Source organism: Falco naumanni, chromosome 11, assembly GCF_017639655.2.
Source record: "Falco naumanni isolate bFalNau1 chromosome 11, bFalNau1.pat, whole genome shotgun sequence".
Taxonomy (NCBI): Eukaryota; Metazoa; Chordata; class Aves; order Falconiformes; family Falconidae; genus Falco; species Falco naumanni.
In genome coordinates, this window is record NC_054064.1 from 9,483,846 (window position 1) to 9,499,853 (window position 16,008).

The window sequence follows — 16,008 nt, forward strand, 5'->3', positions numbered from 1 at the left end:
GATTATTGCTACAGAAGGTCCCTGCCTTTATATCACCAAGGGTCATTTAATTTTTCTAGGCATCACATGTTCTTGGGAGCTTGTGTTTGTAGCATTTATTGCCAGTGGTATTTATCATTAACCTAAATGTAATAGCTGGTGATTGACCATATTGGAACACATTTGTATCCTTATTATAGTGTGGCTGGGATCGTTCTGACCTGTCTGTGTTTATCCATGTCTGTGTCCAGCGGCTTTGCTAAGAGCTTTATCTTCTTTGCTGGACACTTCCCTTTTTTTAGAGACCAGAAAACTCTGATCAGAAACTGTACTTCATTGCTTTTGTGGTTTCCTAATAAACCCCAGCTCTGCTGCGCCCTGGAAGTGGCCGCACTTGTGCAGCGGAAGCAGTATGCCTGTAACTAGCAGGTGTATGAAAGCAATGCTAAAGGGATGTTTAGATTCCTTTCTCCTCCCTGCCCTATTCCCGCAGGTGTCCCAGAGAGGCACTGTAGTCGCCATAGCTTGGGGCTGACATGGGCTGCTCAGAGCTGTGCAGGTAACAGCTCTATAGGGTCTGTGCTGCCTGTTGTATAGAGAAGGGCTGTGAGCTGGTGTTGCGTGGTCAGGTGCTGCTGGGACCTGCCAGGCTCTTAGAAGATCCCACTTTTTAATATACTTTAATGCTGCTCTGACTGCAGGGGCAGTGCCAAGGGGAGTGTAGGGATAAGCTTGGTCTGGGGGTTCCCAAAGTTCAGGGGACTCCTGTTTCATAGAGCTTTTCTGGTTTACTCCTTCTAGGTGGTGAAGGTTGGAATAGTGGAACAATCTTCTGCAACATCAGGTAACAAGCATCTTGTGTGTGCTTTCTGTGTCGTACAGGTGGTGGGAGCCTGACTTCACAGGCTGAACAAACTTGTTTGTTACTGATGTCTTGGAGTTTTGTAAGGTGGAATTGGATTTTATTAGTTCCCATAGCCTGGACTGCTAGCAGCTGTCCATAGAAAGAGAGGCCTCCCTCTTGAAAGACGCCCTTTTTCTTGCTACTTTACAGGGAGCTTCAGGCCGGCTGGAATTCCCACACCCTCATCCAGGGAAACTCCACTCATATGCAAACACCCATTTTTCTTAGGTGCGGTGGATTCCTCGCTGTGGTTATTTGAGGTTCCTGCTCCAAACTGGGGAGGCAGTTCATCAGAAGTTATGCCCGTCTCCCCAGGCTGGGCCTAGTTGCCAGATAATAAAATCACTCTCAAACATGTGCTGAACTCCGGGACAGGCAACCAGTCTTCCAATTCGACAACAAAATTTAGACCCAGTTTTTTAATGGGGGAGTGCAAAGCTGATTTACATGATACTGCCTGCTTATACATGTGGACATAGTGTAGTACTCTTTTATCAATGTGAACTTGTTTTCTCCTCCTTCATGCACACTACTAGTCAGGAATATTTTTTTCCTCATCTGTTGGGATTGTTTCTTACATTGCTTCACTCTTAAACCCAGATTCCTGTGGCCTGGGTCACACATAGGTTTGAGGCAGGGGGCAGCCCTTCTGTGGGTTGCTCCTTGCTCCCACAGTCTTCCACCACCCCAGAGAGCCAACATGAAGGGAATGATGCCTTGGTTGTGGAGGGTGAAAGCAGAGGGAAACGGGAGATCCCTGTGGTCAGCCCAGAGGTACTGGATTCTCCAAGGAGGCTTGGAGCGGTGCTGCCCTGCGGGGGTTGCAGGGGAAGGTTCCCCAGCAGGGATCGATGGGCTGGGCTCTGACTGTGCAGGAGGCTCAAAGTCAGCTGGGAGCAAACCCTGGGATAGCAGATGCCAGGTGGGGAGGCCAGAGGAGTGTGAGTGTCTGTGCTTGCCTCTTAAACCACAGGACTTTCTGTGTTGGAGTAAGCGTGGAGGTGGTCAGAACTGATGGGTTAGCTGATCTCTTGGTTGAGTCTGAGTAAAACCTGTGCAGCAGGAGCGTGAGCGAAGAGACTGAGCTGTATCCCAGTGTGTGTGTGTGTGCTGGGCTGTGAGATGAGGTGAACCCAGACAAACAGTTTGACTTCTTTTCCGCAAGGTGACTCTGATGACGCAGCTCCCTCAAGCTCCAGTGTCCTTTCTTCTACCCCACCTTCTGTGTCTCCTGCTGTGAAAGAAGCCTCCCCCACACCACCTTCCTCACCGTCTGTCACAGGCAGCTTCTCATCCCCAAGGTAAAGCATGTTTTGTCTCCTTTATAGTTCCTTTGATTGTCTTATCTGACATACATGAGAGAGGAAAACTGTTCTAAAGGAAACCCCATAGCTCTGCTGTCTTCCTCCCTAGTAAACACCTGAAGTTTTCACCTTTTCCCTTTGACCTCTTTTGCCTCTGGAGTGACTGTGTCCTTGTTGGCTGACAAGGAGCTGGGGAGGGCAGAGATGATCTTGCACCCGATGGGAAGGCTGCGCTTCTCAAGGGTAGACACATTTGAACTATGAGGGGCAGTCTTGCTTCTGACAGTCCAGGAGAAACTCTGATTCTGTTGAGCCATTGTGGCAGCCTGTTTGGGAGGGTTTGTGTTCTCTATCTGTTGGTAATTTTCCCTTTGAGACTGGATTCTCTTGGGGAGCTATGAAGCCAAAAAAAATACTGACCCTAATACACGTGGGTGCTAGCCAAATCCATCACGATTCTTATGTTTTTAAGGACCAAGCAAGTGTAAGATCAGAGTGACTCTGTGGAAAGAGCAGCCTTTTTCTCTGTGAGGGGAGAGCTGACAGTTGTAAGGTGGCATACTGGGATTGCCGTTCCCATTCATGCATGTGCCTGAAAGGATATCAGAACAGCAAGGGAGATGGCACCTGTAGGCAGCATGAAGCTCTGGCTTAGCTGAAATGTTTAGGGGCGAAGGGAGGAAGCCCCTAGAAAACTGCCAGTAAAGAATTTCCCTGGGTCAGGACTCTCATGTTGCTGTACAAAATGTTGGTGTAGCTGCCTAATGCTTTGTGTGCGCCCAGGAGCACGTGGTGAAGTTAAAGGTTCAGGAGAATTAACAAGATCAAGGTGACAGAGCACTATCGTTGTGAGGGGAGGCTAGCATCGCTTGGACTCTGGTTTGGGGGAGAGGGGAAAGAGGTAAGCCACTCGAGTTCTGCAGAATCATAGTGGTGGTGGATTTGTTGAATACTGAGCTACCAGTCACCAAATCATGCAGTGACGCTGGCAAGAGGTCAGTTAGAAGGGAGGAAGGAAGGGGCTTCTGCCAACGGCAGGAAAGGCATGTTGGGACCCTGTCTGCCTCTGCTACTTCTGTAGCAGCAGGATCAGCAGATCAAAGAGGGGTTAGGCAGATTCATGGACAGCGGATCCCTTAATGGGTACTAAAGTATGTTTCAGGGATGTCACCTTTAACATCCCTAACCTTGTGATTGTCAGGCTGGGGAAGTCCAAGAGGATACTCTGCAGTTAGAGACTAGGCTTACGTGCTATCCCTAAGCAGCATCTCCTACTGTCCCTGTTGGAGACAGAATGGGGACCTTTCCTGCTCACCCTAGAGAGCCTTGTGGGGACCTTTAATGTCTGACTACTTAAACTGGCTTAGGAGTTCCTTTTTAACAAGAGGAAATGGAAACATGGAAGTCCCAGTGCAGGAGGTGCCCGGCAACTGAAAGGTGTTAGTGGCTGTTAGCCTGTGCCAGGAGGCTCAGCTCCCCGAGTCCCTCCTGCTGCCCCCCTGCAGTTTGGTGGCAGGAGGCCTCTCTCTGTCCCAGGCTGGTCTCGGCAGCAGCTGGCTGGCAGTGCAGAGAGCTGGGGGCTGTGCAGCCTCTGGAGAGCAGAGCTGTCTTCTCATGTGGCAGCTCTGTGTGGGCTTTCCGTGGGTGGAAGTGGTTCGGGAGCCTGTACCCACAAGAGTATAGGCTGTGAAAGTTATGAGGCATGGACGTGATATATTTGAAGTTGACACCCTGCCTCTAGGAAGCTGGTACTTTTTGGTTTCGTGCTGTGTGGTAAAATCATAAAGAAATGAGGAAGTTTAGGTTCAACATTGTTCTGTCTCCACTAATCTGTATGTGACAGCACAGGGGGTGGAGAGTGACCCAGACTGAAAGATTAAGCTATGTGTTTACCTGGGAGTGGAATAGAAAATCCTGAGGGGGCATAGTGAACATCAGAATGCTTTGTCTTTACAACTGAGATTACAAATGTAATGCAAAGAAGCCCTAAAATCCAAAGATGCATCTCCAAAATATCATCCTTAAAGAATCTCACTTCTGAAATTGCCCTGAGAACCCAAACCCTGGTTTTGGTGATCAAAGATGAACTCTGCTTTGCGGCCTGGCTTTCAGCTGAATAAATGGCAAAGAAAAGGAAATGATTTGCTGAGAGGACCTTAATGATGGGGCATCCTTGTTTTACCTTGAGAGTTTCTTATTAAACGGGCAGTGTTGAGGGATGCATATTTAACTTAAGATCACAGGTTCGTCTTCCCTAACAATTGCCAGTTCTCAGGCAGGAGACACAGAGTAGTAGATAGACTTAGTTTTTTGTCTAGTACTTGCCTATTATTCAACACACTGTCATTGTGTAGGAAGTGTGTATGGTTGACACTCTCTCAGCTGTAGGTCTGCTGAACGATAAAACTCTGCTCCACTCAGGGTTAGCTAGTGAGAGGCAGGAGAAGGCAAGAGATGGAATTTCTCAGGCTGCTCATCTTCCCTGTCTCGAGAGAGGCTGGCAGCGTGTTTTAGTGACACACATCTGTTACCGCACAATGCACAGGAGTTGTCAACAGCAGATAGTGTCTTGAAATCTGCCATTGTTCAGCAAACAACACAGGACTGGCGGAGCATTTTTCCAGCACTGGAATTTCCCAGCACACAGCAGGGCTGTAGAGCAGGTCACCCCATGCCAACTCCGTTACAGGGACCTGGGGAGAGCAGAGATCCTGCATAACCTGGCGGAGCAGCTGGTGGCAGGAAGAGCTCATGAACATAGGAGATGGAAGAAGGTCAGGGAAACTGGGAACCGAGTGCGTGAAGTTCAGGGACCCACCAGCTCTTTGTTCACCCTGACTCAGAGTTGATTTTGGCAGTGGTGTGCCTAACCTGAGTCATTTACTGTCAGTGGTTGGGAGGCAGCAGCAAGGTGTTTATAGCCTCTCTTTTCCATTCGAAGACTGGGAATGGTCTGGGCCGCCTCAGGGGTTGCCTTTGCTGCCTGGGCCACTGAACTCAGCATCACATTTGGGAAACTGCTTTTCTGCTCCCTTTCCCACTGCTCATCCTGAGCAGCACGTCATCTTGTCTCTCAGCTTATTGCGGTTCTTCGCTGCCAAGCTGATGCCACCATGTAACGTGACCCAGGCTGCATCGCTCAGTGGTGACTTCTTGTGGTTTTGTGATTATCAGGTCTCACTGTGAAACGTTGCTGCCTGATTTCCCAAAGAGACAGGTCGCTTGTCCTCTGACTATCTGGTCAGGAATGGCAGCCACTCTGAAATAACACAGATGGGGGAACTCTGCTGAGTGCTGTGCAGAGATTACCTTCTTCTCTTGCTTTCCAGCCAGAGCCTCGGTGCTGAGTTGATGGGCCTGCAGGTGGATTACTGGATTGCAGCTCCACCCATGGACAGAAAGAGAGACCCGGAGAAGAAGGACCCCTCCACTACCAAAAACACACTGAAATGCACTTTCCGGTCCCTCCAGGTCAGCAGGTTACCTGCCAGCGGTGAGATTGCCACCACTCCAACAATGTCCATGACTGTCGTGACAAAAGAGAAGAACAAGAAAGGTAAGGTGGACACGTTTACTGCTGCCAAAGGCCAAGAATGCAATGCTGTTCTCCTTGTTCTGCCACTCCAAAGCTGTCTGACTTATCTGTCCTGCATTACAGCACCTTAGTCATATTTTTATCCCCCAAATTCTACTCTGTCTGTAGATGAAAAAAGACTGCAAAGGTGATAGTTTGAAAGGGTAGTTCTTCTTTGTGCTGTAAAAAGATGATGTATTCACCCTTACGGCTGAGCAGCTGAGACTGTATAGCTCGAAAGAACAAAGGTGTGGACAGAGCAAGGACATTTGTGGGTGACTATGCAGAAAGCCAGGAGGTACCCTGCTCTGGGCAGCATTCTTGTGTTCCTTGTGAACCTGCTGGTGCTGGATTAGGTAAGAAGCACCTTTTGCCATGACTACCAGAGTTCAGGGCAGACCCTTCAGCCTGTATAGCTCTGTGCTCTGCTCTCTGCCACATGACAGAGATGGAGACAGAGGCAGGACATGTGTGCATCCCATCATGTTGCAGCATAAGGCAGCAGCCCCCGGCAGAGATGCTTTGGGGGATTTGATGTGGTGTCCTTATGTTAAAATATCACTATTGCAGCCGGACCAGCCAGAGCTGCCGAGCCATTGCTAGGTGTGCTTGTACATACAAGAGGTGGTGGTGTCACTCAGAGTGGGGTTGCAGCAACGTAAGCTTTTCTACTGGAGCTTCCTTGTTCTTGTACAGAGTGCTTTGTGGGATGAAAGGAGGTAGAAGAGAAATGCTCTCAGCACAAAGCTTGGCATTAATTTTTTTCTTTTTTTCAATCTCCTGCTCTTAAAATCATGGCTTTGAGTTTTTCTCAGAACGAACAGGAAGAGTGTTTTAAATGTCAATAATTCTGTATTTGCTCCCGGCCTTGGTGATGTGAAACATATTAGAAATCGAGAACGGCTCTCGGTGACTATTTTCAAGGAAGCCGCGAGGCAGTTCTGCACTTACGGTTGGCCGCCACTAGCTGTCCTTCCTGGCATCTTCCCGCCTGGGGGTCATTCCTGGTGGAAGCAGGGGTTTTGGGGGCTCTGGGAGAAGGCTAACGGAACCTTCTGGACCAGTGACTGCAGGAAAAGGGTGGGATGACCCTATAGCCACGTCACTCCCAGGCCAACATAGCTGTGGCACTGCTGGTACCAGGGCTCCCACCCCTGCCCGCACCCTTTCTGAGTGGCATGCTTGTGGGAGAAGCAATTCTGGGATGCTCAAAATGTTGTTCGCTGGGGCTGGCCCAGCATGGAGCAGTGCTGTTCAGCACCACCACCTTTTGTGCAGTCAGTTAGTACACCTTTGTTTGTTCATTTGGACAGTTCTCAGGGAGCTGGACCCATTTTTTAGCTCTCCTAAAGCCTTCTCTCTCCACCAACTGCACATAGTTTATAGTCCCTCCTGCTCCCCAGGCGTCTGTGCAGCTGGGCTGCTGTCAGACCACTGTTGGTGCAGCAAACCTGCCTGCAGATGCTGGGAGGCTGGAGCTCAGCGCTGCCCGGCAGCCCTCTGCAGCCTTTGGGACTCCCCCTAGGTGATGCGGCCAGCCGGCAGATCCCCTCAGCCCAGCGCAGGGTGAAGGCTGAGGGCTGCTGCAGATGCCCCTGTTTTCCCCTGGTGTCCCAACACAGCAACAGGAGTTACCCTGCAGGTGCCCTCTGGGGCCTGGGAATGACCTGGGAATGTTTCGCGTAGAGACACTTAGGGCTAAGATGTCCACGTGCATAGGTGATGGTGCTGAGTCAAACTCCTGCCAAACAGGGCTGATTGTAGGAATTAAAATTAGAGTTAGAATTTTCAGACATGAACGCTTCAGTGCAAAAACCCAAAGGAGTCTTGGTGCAGTTGCTGTGGATGGCAGAGAGTCATTGTATGCCGGTTTGATTTTCTTCCAGTGATGTTTTTGCCCAAGAAAACGAAAGACAAGGAGGTTGAGTCAAAGAGCCAGTGTATCGAAGGAATCAGCAGGTTGATTTGCACAGCGAAACATCAGCAGAACATGCTGCGCGGTAAGTGCAGCGTTTGCATCCTGTCGGTCTCTGGGGTGAGGCTCAGCTGTCAGGCAAAGAAAGGGCTGACCCGGTGTCCTGCCCCATGCCCTGGAGCCAGCGTAATGGGGGTGTGCCTGGGGAGCGGGCTTGGGTGTATCCAGCACCGGGGAATGCCTCAGTAGGTCTGGGATGTGGGGAAAATCCTCTCTTGCCTAGGAACCCCTCTTGAACCAGTGCCCTGGATGAGGACAAGGGCTGGGCCGGGCTCTGTTCCCCTCCCTGTCATTCTCTTTCTCCTGCACGTCTGGTACAGGCAGTGGTGGAGGGTGGTGGGAGTGTGGCTGCTGCTCTAGGCAGGGCTCTGGCACAAAGGCACAGCCGCAGCAGGGGCCATACCTGCATCTGGCAGACAGACCTAAAGGGGCTGTCAGTGGAGCTGTGCATCCAGTGTCAAAAATATCCCTGTGGCCCATTCAGGTGATAATCTTCACCGCTGCTAACAGCAGAGGGATCTGCTTAGGTCACCTGACTAATCCTGGCCCAGTCCCTGTGAGACTGGTGTGTGTGAAGGGTGGCCACAGAACACGTGGCACCTTGTTAGCAGATGCAGGTCTCCTGGTTAAGGGTGCCAGCGCGGAGAGACTGATGGCCATCTCTGCAAGAGTGTGTTTGCCCAAAAAATAAAATGGAGTGTGTTTAGGAAATTTGAGAGATCAGATCAGGTGATGCTGAAATCAGCAGTCTGGCGAGCTCCAGTGTCAGTGAACGATGCTGGAACAACAGTCTGAGCTGTTCTCCTAAACCTGGTCTACTCTTGAGCCTTTCTCCCCTGTGTGTGCAACCATTTACAGCGGAGGGGTGGCCAGGCAGAGCAGCGTGTGCCCTGAGCACAGAATGTGGCCAGGCCTCCCTCAGCCGACTAGGGGGAGGTTTCCAGCAAAGCTCTTTCAGGTTGGCCACTTCCACTCGGAATTTGCTAACTCTCCTCTCTTTTTACCCTCCCCTGCAGTCTTGATCGATGGTGTGGAGTGGAATGACGTCAAGTTCTTTCAGCTGGCAGCACAGTGGTCCTCTCATGTCAAGCACTTTCCCATCTGCATATTTGGACACTCCAAATCTAACTTCTAGCCGTGCTCGGCGGAGGGACCTTCTGTCCGTCCCAGGGACTGCACACCAGGAGCCAGGAATTGCGTGCCAACTCTGACTCGCGTCGCTCTGCCCTCTCCTGCAGAATTAATTACAGATGTGCTTGGATTACTTTTGAATTACTTTTTTCTATTAACTCTTAAGTTTACTACAAGGGAAGGAAACCCCTTTAAACAAAGGCAAAAAACCCCAGTCTTAACTATAGATGTGCTGACAACATGAAGTTGTGGGGGAGTTGGCAGGAGCGGGCACCCTGCCCAAGAACACCTACCACTTACGAGCAGATAGCTGAATAACTGCACTGCTTATTAACCTGAGACCTCATTGGTGTGAGTGGGCTGGGGGAGCCGTGGATCAGCTTGAACGGATTTTGCAGAAGATCATGTGCTTTACAGTGCGTTTGGCCCCCTCCCTCTGTGTTTCTAGGAAAAAAAGATGGCCAGTCTTTCTTCCTGCTGCCAAAGGACGAGAGATCAGCGAGTCTGGGGCGAGTTCAGCTGTCTGGTTTGGAAAACAAACCGCTCTCATAGCTAGGGAGGTCTCAGAGGAGATCCCCTTCAGAGTATGGAGTCTGCCACAGGGACGGGCAGGTGTTTGTGCTGAAGCGTTGCCTCAGGAGGGTTGGGCAGGAACAGGAATTAGGAAAACAGTAGGTGTAAGGAAAGGCCAATGTTCCAGGTCTGTGACAATGACCAAACCGAGCCAGTCACAATGTCCCCGCAGCTGGCTGCGCTGCTGAGGGACACCGCGTCAGTGGGGTCGCTGCTATTTACATACTCACACCGATTATTTACCTGTCAATAAAACCTCGTCCAGCCTCTAAAGGGAAAGGATTTTTCTTAACAGCTGCAGATTTTTTTTAATGCTTTCTAAAAAAAAAAAAAAAAATGTAGAGAAAAAAAATTAAGTTGCCAAAAAAAACCCAAACAAACCCAGGAAGATGAGCCGTTGTCTGTGAAGTAATACATCACTGTAGTGGCTGGACTGGGAGCCAGCCAGGCGCTCTGCATGTCCAGCTGCCTTCCCGTCCATCTGTCAAACCGCACACGTGAGGTAGCGTGGGCTGCTTTATCTGCTGCCTTTGTCCTGCCCTGTGCTCCCCAGAGCCTGCTGCCGTCCCCCACGCACGTCCCCCCAGGCTGGGCACAGGCTGCCCGGCCTCGGGGCTGCTGTGGGAGCGCGATTTCGCCGTCCCCTTGAACCACCTGGGGCCTCTCCTCACAGGGACTGGGAGACTAACGGTCTGCCCCGGCAGCCTCCTGCGGGCTGCTCTGCAGAAGGACGTTGTCCTTACCTTCTGCTTTCCCAATATTCCTCCCCATGGGCGTTTCTCTGTGGATTGCATCCCTTCCCCAGCAGGATATGCTTTTGCCCTGGTGCGGCATTGCCTGTGGGTTGAGGCTTTGCTGGGCGTTTCAGTCCCAAGGTGTGGTGGAAGCTGTAGTTGGGATGTGAGAGGGGATGAAGCCAGTGAGGTTCTCCGTCCACCTTGGGCAGCAAGGTGCCCTGTGAGATGGAAGACTGAGATTTTTCAGGTGTCTGGCACTGTGTTTTGGCTCCAGCTGTACTTGTGCTCACTTTGTACACCTCGCTGCTGCCAGGGATGCTTGGGGTGCCAGGACAAGGAGATTCTTTTACAAGGAGACAGCGTGACAAGCTGCATGTCTGGGTGGCTCTGGGTGCTCCAGATATGGTCTTTTGCTCTCCCAGGTTTCCGAGGCATGCCTGGGGGGAAGTGGGAGCTGTGTGTTTGCCATGTGGAAGAACAGACATCTCTGGCGTTTCAGAGTAAAGGACTGAAGTTTTTGATGGGGTCCTTTTGGGTCCCACCCCAGTGGGCAGGCCAGGCTCTGTGAGCATTTCCAGAAGGCACTTTCTGATGGCGATGATGCTTTTGAACCTTTCTTCTTTATTCTTTTTTGTTTAACCCCTTACCCTTGGGTTTTTAAAGGCTTGGGGAACCCTCTTTGGCCTTATTTGGCAGGTCCTGCTCAGTGCAGGGACCACCTGGGCACTTTTGGGCAGGGCATCGGTGGTGTCTCTGTTCAGTCTTCTGCTGATGGGGAGCGAGGGGTTATTAAGCAAACGTGTGGTCCCTGCTGGATCTAGTGCCTGTCGAGGTTCACAGCACAGGCTGCTTCACTGACTCCGATTTCATGAAGCCCTTTCCCAGCACAAGTGCAACCGACTTGGCCATGAACTGGGTATTCCCTTCAAACCATGCAGGGGAGGAGAATGTGGTCCCGCGCCTGGTGGCATGCTGCTGGGCAGGACATCTTGTCTAGTTGCAATACTCTGTTTCGTCCCGCGGGCAGGTCTGCCTGCCGTCTGCTAGCTCTTGGCTGTGGCAGCAGCTCAGCTGTAGTTGGAATGTTGTTGTGTCCCTCAGTTCATGCGTTTTCGGTTGACCTGAGCTGATGCTCTGGGAGTGTATAGCGTTGCCTAGCAGCAGTAGTGTGGGAGATGGTATATAAGCACATCACTTCTTTTTCTTTATTGAGGCTGTTGCATCAAAAAAAACCCAAAACTTTTTTTAAAGGAAATTAGTCAGTGTGTGATTTCTTCCTTGAGTCTCACACTGGTGTGACAAGAGCGATGGGGCTGAGTTCCAGCGTCAGGAGCCGCATGCAGCCTGAGCAGCTCTGGGTGTCGGGGTGTGTTACTGCTGCAGAGGTGGGGAGGACTGACCGACTGCAATAACTTTGTTTACTGGGGGGGTGAGGGGGGAACCATCACTGTGCTCCTCTTTGTATTTCAACCTACTGTAAAGAAACAAATGGTAGCTAGGACAGGATTTCCAGGGTCCTGCCTATCAAATGTGTGTTGCCCTGCTCTACTCTGTATGTGTGTGTGTATGTACGTGTGAGAGAAACACTTCTGCTCGTTGCATTTCATGTTGGTTTGCGTTTTGTTCTAACTTTACACAAGTGAATTCACTGGGAAACTCTCTGTACACCTCAGACCTGAGGGCTTGTATCTCCGCAGGGTTTCTCCCTTGTGGAAAGCTGCCGTTGCTCTGAAACACCTCTTCCATGCCAGGAAGCATCCCAGCTTCTCAGCCTTGTCCTCCTGGAGCCCAGCAGTGGCAGGCTGGGCCTGCCGGCGGGCAGCTATGCACCCGGAGCTGGCTGTGGCGATTCCCAGCCTCGGAGGCGAGGGCTGGCACCTGAGATTGGGGGTGCTGCGCCGGTCGGGGTGTTGTGCCTCTGTTGTTCCTCCTGGTATTGTGTGGAGCTGCTCTGTGCAGCTGTTTCTGTCCCTGATTGGAGGAGAAACAGGTTTCTGTCTCTTAAGAAAAATGAGCGTCAAAGCACGCACGTGACTCAGGCCATTTTGGGAAGGGGCTCTGTGCCTAGGGATGTGAATGAGTGACTGATTGTGGGTGTCTCGCCCTCCCAGTTTCCCCAGCAGCTTCCTGGGGGATCCTGCCATTAGCAGCCCCTCCAGCCAGAAGCATCCCTGCTGTGGGCCAGGGAGAGCTGCTGGGGCAGCAACGGGCCCGCGCCTGCAGAGCTGTGCCAGCCTGGTGGGGTTGGGCGGTTGCATGCAGGTCGATGCGTGCCGAAGGATGGCTCAGGGCAGAGACGGAATCTCTCAGTGTTCAGCTCTCGAGAGTTTTGGCCAGGAAAGTGCAACTCGGATGCAGAAATGCAGTGGCGTTACCTCATCTGCCTGTGTTAGATGGGGCTTGCTTCAGAGAGCAGGGGCTGGAGGGGCAGCATCTGAGCTGATCTCTGGCTGAGAGGTGCTTTGAAGGCAGTGTCCCCTGGTCTCCCTGTCCCTTTGTGTCCCAAAGCTCGCCCCTGCTCCCCACAGAGCTCCTACCTCCTGTTCCCCTGGCTGTGGCTTCTCAAAGCAGCCAGTTTCTTTCCCAGCTGCTCTTGGGCGAAGGGCCCTGCCTCGCTCGGGTGAGGTGCTGGGAACGGGCTCGCTGCTGCGCTGGGCTGACCTAGTTTAGCAGCGCTGGAGCGGACGAAAGACAGCAGGTTTTTGTGGGATTGTGTCACACCTTGAGCGCTTCCTGCTCTTCTGGGTTGAGTTTCCTGGAGACAAAGGCCGGACCTGAGCCCTGCCAGCGTTAAGGTCAGGGCTGGCTCTCCCGCGGCGCTGGTGGCAGTGTGGGCATCTTGGGCGGCTGCTTGAGCTCAGCGCTGCAGTTCCCATCCAGTTTAATTGTTACAGTTTACATCTCAGCGGTAACTGCAGAGCGCTCCTTAATTACGCATGAGTTTGGGGAGAGCCGCTGTCTCTTCGGCTGTGTTTTGCTGCTGTAATTAGCACGCACTCGTGGCTTTATCCTGCCGAGAGGGCAGGGGTAGGTGGCTGGGAGGTTTCTGGGGCTGGAGATGTGCCTGTTTGCTTTCAGTCATCAAGCTGAGCCGAGAACCACGCTGCCCTGCACTTAACCTGTGATTGCAGCGAAGGCTGTCGCATTTCTCGCCAGCAGCGAGTGCTGGAGGGAGCGCTGGAGAGCCAGGGTAGAGGGCATCACGCTGGCACCTCCAGGCTGGAGAAGAGAATCCTGGCGAGAGGCAGCAGAGACAGTGGGCTTCCCGATCCCTCAGCATGCCAAACGGCCGGAGAAGGCTGGGATTAGGGCAGTCCCACTGTCCAGCAGTACAGGGCTGGGGGCCCTGGAGCTTTCTTGAAGCTAGGTTGGATGCAATGCCTCTGTCCCCTTCATTCAGGGCGTCTCAATCTTGGCGGATAGCTGTGTGGTGGCATTTTAGTATGACACTCCTTCTGGGCTTCACTGTCAGGGAGAAGGCCAGAAATGAGCAGCAGCATCTCCAGAAGGTTTCCTGGAGCCTCTTCAACAGGGTTCTCCAGGGAGATGCTCCTGGCAGGGCTGGCTCCTGCAGGCTCACTTGGCTGCTTTGGGACAGACTGGGGGCGAAGGGGACATGCCAACTTGGAAAGCAGCAGGTTATTGGTTTTCTTAAGGAAGAGCACACAGGTACGGGGCCACATCCAGTGAGCTGCTGCTTTGCGCCTTGGCGAGAGGGTTGCCAGCGTGTCACCCGCCTGGTTGCGTATGTGCTGTGGCCACAGGGAAGCGCCGTGCCGGCGTGGGTACAGGGACTGCGTGCCACCAGCCATGTCTGGGCCGCGGCGTATGAGGGGACGTTACCACTTTGTAGATTCCAGAGTTGTCCATCTGTTTCATTGTTGTATTGTTTGGGTTCTAGGTTGTTGGGTTGTTTTTTTTTTTTTTTTTTTATGAAGACAGATTAAATGTAAATAGCCTTTTTTTGGAACAAACTGCAACGTGCTCGACCTCGTCAACTATTTTATGGTACTAATGCAACACTAATAAAACTGGACATGAAAGCACACACCCGTCCCTTGCGTCGTCTCTCAGCGGGGGCTGCTCTGGCATGACTGGGGCAGTTGTCTCCAGTAGGAGACAGCAGTGCGGCTTTCTGGCGCGGAGAGATCGCTTGCGTTATTTATCCAGCTGCCCAGCCGCACTTCCAGGGTAGAGCTGGTGGATCTGCACGTCCTCCCCGGCATCAAGCCTTCCTGCAGTTTTTGCAGCCCTGCTGCCCTCTCCCCTGCCCCTTGATTTCTCCTGTCTCAGAGGGACCCGCTCACCTCCTGTGGCTCTCATGGATCTGAACAGCTCTCTAGCAGCCAGTCCTCAGCCCCTCACAGCAAGGAGGGACCAGGCTGGTGCCCATTTGTGGTCTGGGGGCTGCGTTGGATGGACATAGTGGTGGTAGGGTGCTGAGGTGGGGGAAGGCTGGGGCTGCGGTAGCCTGGAGCTGTATGTGCTCCTCGGAGAGCAGTGGGAGAGGGACTGGGATGGCAGGTGCCTGGGCTTGGTGCTGGGGCGCAGCGAGGTGGAGAGGAGGAAGGAGGTAAAGCAGCTATTTTGAGGCAGAAAGCTGAAAAAATGTTGGGAAATGGGCCCGTGGCCGTGGTCTCCGGGATACAGTAGGTTGGAGGCAGCAGTGGGAATGCTGAGCTGGAGCAGCCTGCACCCCTGCGCTCCCCTGGCCCACAGGACGGGTGGCTGCTGGGGCAAAGGGAGCCCCTGGCAGTGGGCCAGGCAGCTCTTGGAGCACGCAGGTCTCACCGCTCTTGTGGGTGCCCCAGCCCCGTCCTGTGCTCTGGCCAGGCTTGCAGGCATGGTGGTGGCCTGAGCCCTTTGCTGGAGGAGGGGATGCAAATCCCACCCCAGTGGCTCTGAGTGGAGGCTGGATAATTCCAGGCAGGAGGAAGAAGGTAGGTAGCTGGGGAGGGGGTGAACTGGGGATGGGACTGGAGTGCCAATACAGCACCAGAAGCCACAGAGGGGGCCTGGCGAGGTGGGGGGCACTGTGGGGCAGCTCGGGGTGACAAGTTGGGGGCAGGCTGCGTTTTGGCTGCATGTGTTCTGCAGAGCTACCAAGGGCCTGGCAGCGTGGGAGAGACGCAGTCCCAGCTTCGCCCTTCAGAGCCCATGGACCAGCTCGTCTCGGCGCGGGAAGGAGGGGGCAAGCCGAGGGGACCGGGAAGGCTGGGGTGCTGGCAGTGGGGGGAGCAGAGGACCAGCCCCACATCTCTGGTGAGTATACGTGAGCTCTCCATGCCAAGCTGAAAGTCCTGGGGGGGTCATGGGTGCACTCCCCCGTCTTCCAGAAGGATATTAGGGAAGAGTGCAGCAGGGTTCAGGGCTGGGGTGCGTCGGGTCGCGTGCAGTAGACCAGCCAGCCTCCCTCGCCCATGTGTGCTGGGACAAACCCGCTTCTGCCGGCAACTTCAGACCGGGCTCTCAAAGCACCGGTGTCTTTCTTTTGCAGGTCTTGGCATTTCTTGGTGGAGCTGCACCCTGGCTGCCGCGTGGGAGGTGTGGGGCGCAAGTGATGCCCTTTCAGGATGCACCTAGAGCCCTGGGGGGAAGGACTGGGTTTGCTGTGGTGGGAGATGGGCGTTGCGAGGGCCCGCTCCACCCCAGGCCACAGCTGGCTCCTTCCCGTTGTGCATCACCCCAGCGGTACCCATGGCTATCGCTTAACCTGGAAGAGGATCCGCAGGGAAATTCCGATGTGTTTTTGTTGCTGTCGTTTGAAACGCAATTTAGCATCTGCAAAGAGCAGTTGATGCCCTGTGACTATCCGCTGCTTCGGGTGCAAC

General features: G+C 53.0%; 1 protein-coding gene across 13 annotated transcripts in view; it reads left to right on the forward strand.

The window, feature by feature from the left end:
* Window positions 1–14,225, forward strand: part of PACS2 (phosphofurin acidic cluster sorting protein 2) — an 83,318-nt gene extending 69,093 nt beyond the window's left edge. For all 13 annotated transcript variants that reach the window (XM_040610206.1, XM_040610208.1, XM_040610207.1 and 10 more), the window contains 5 exons: window positions 781–823; window positions 2,049–2,184; window positions 5,517–5,743; window positions 7,648–7,761; window positions 8,753–14,225. In XM_040610206.1, the coding sequence (XP_040466140.1) occupies window positions 781–823; window positions 2,049–2,184; window positions 5,517–5,743; window positions 7,648–7,761; window positions 8,753–8,871 (639 nt within the window). In that variant the 3' untranslated portion in view covers window positions 8,872–14,225. The remainder of the gene's footprint in view (window positions 1–780; window positions 824–2,048; window positions 2,185–5,516; window positions 5,744–7,647; window positions 7,762–8,752) is intronic.
* Window positions 14,226–16,008: the final 1,783 nt, after the last annotated feature.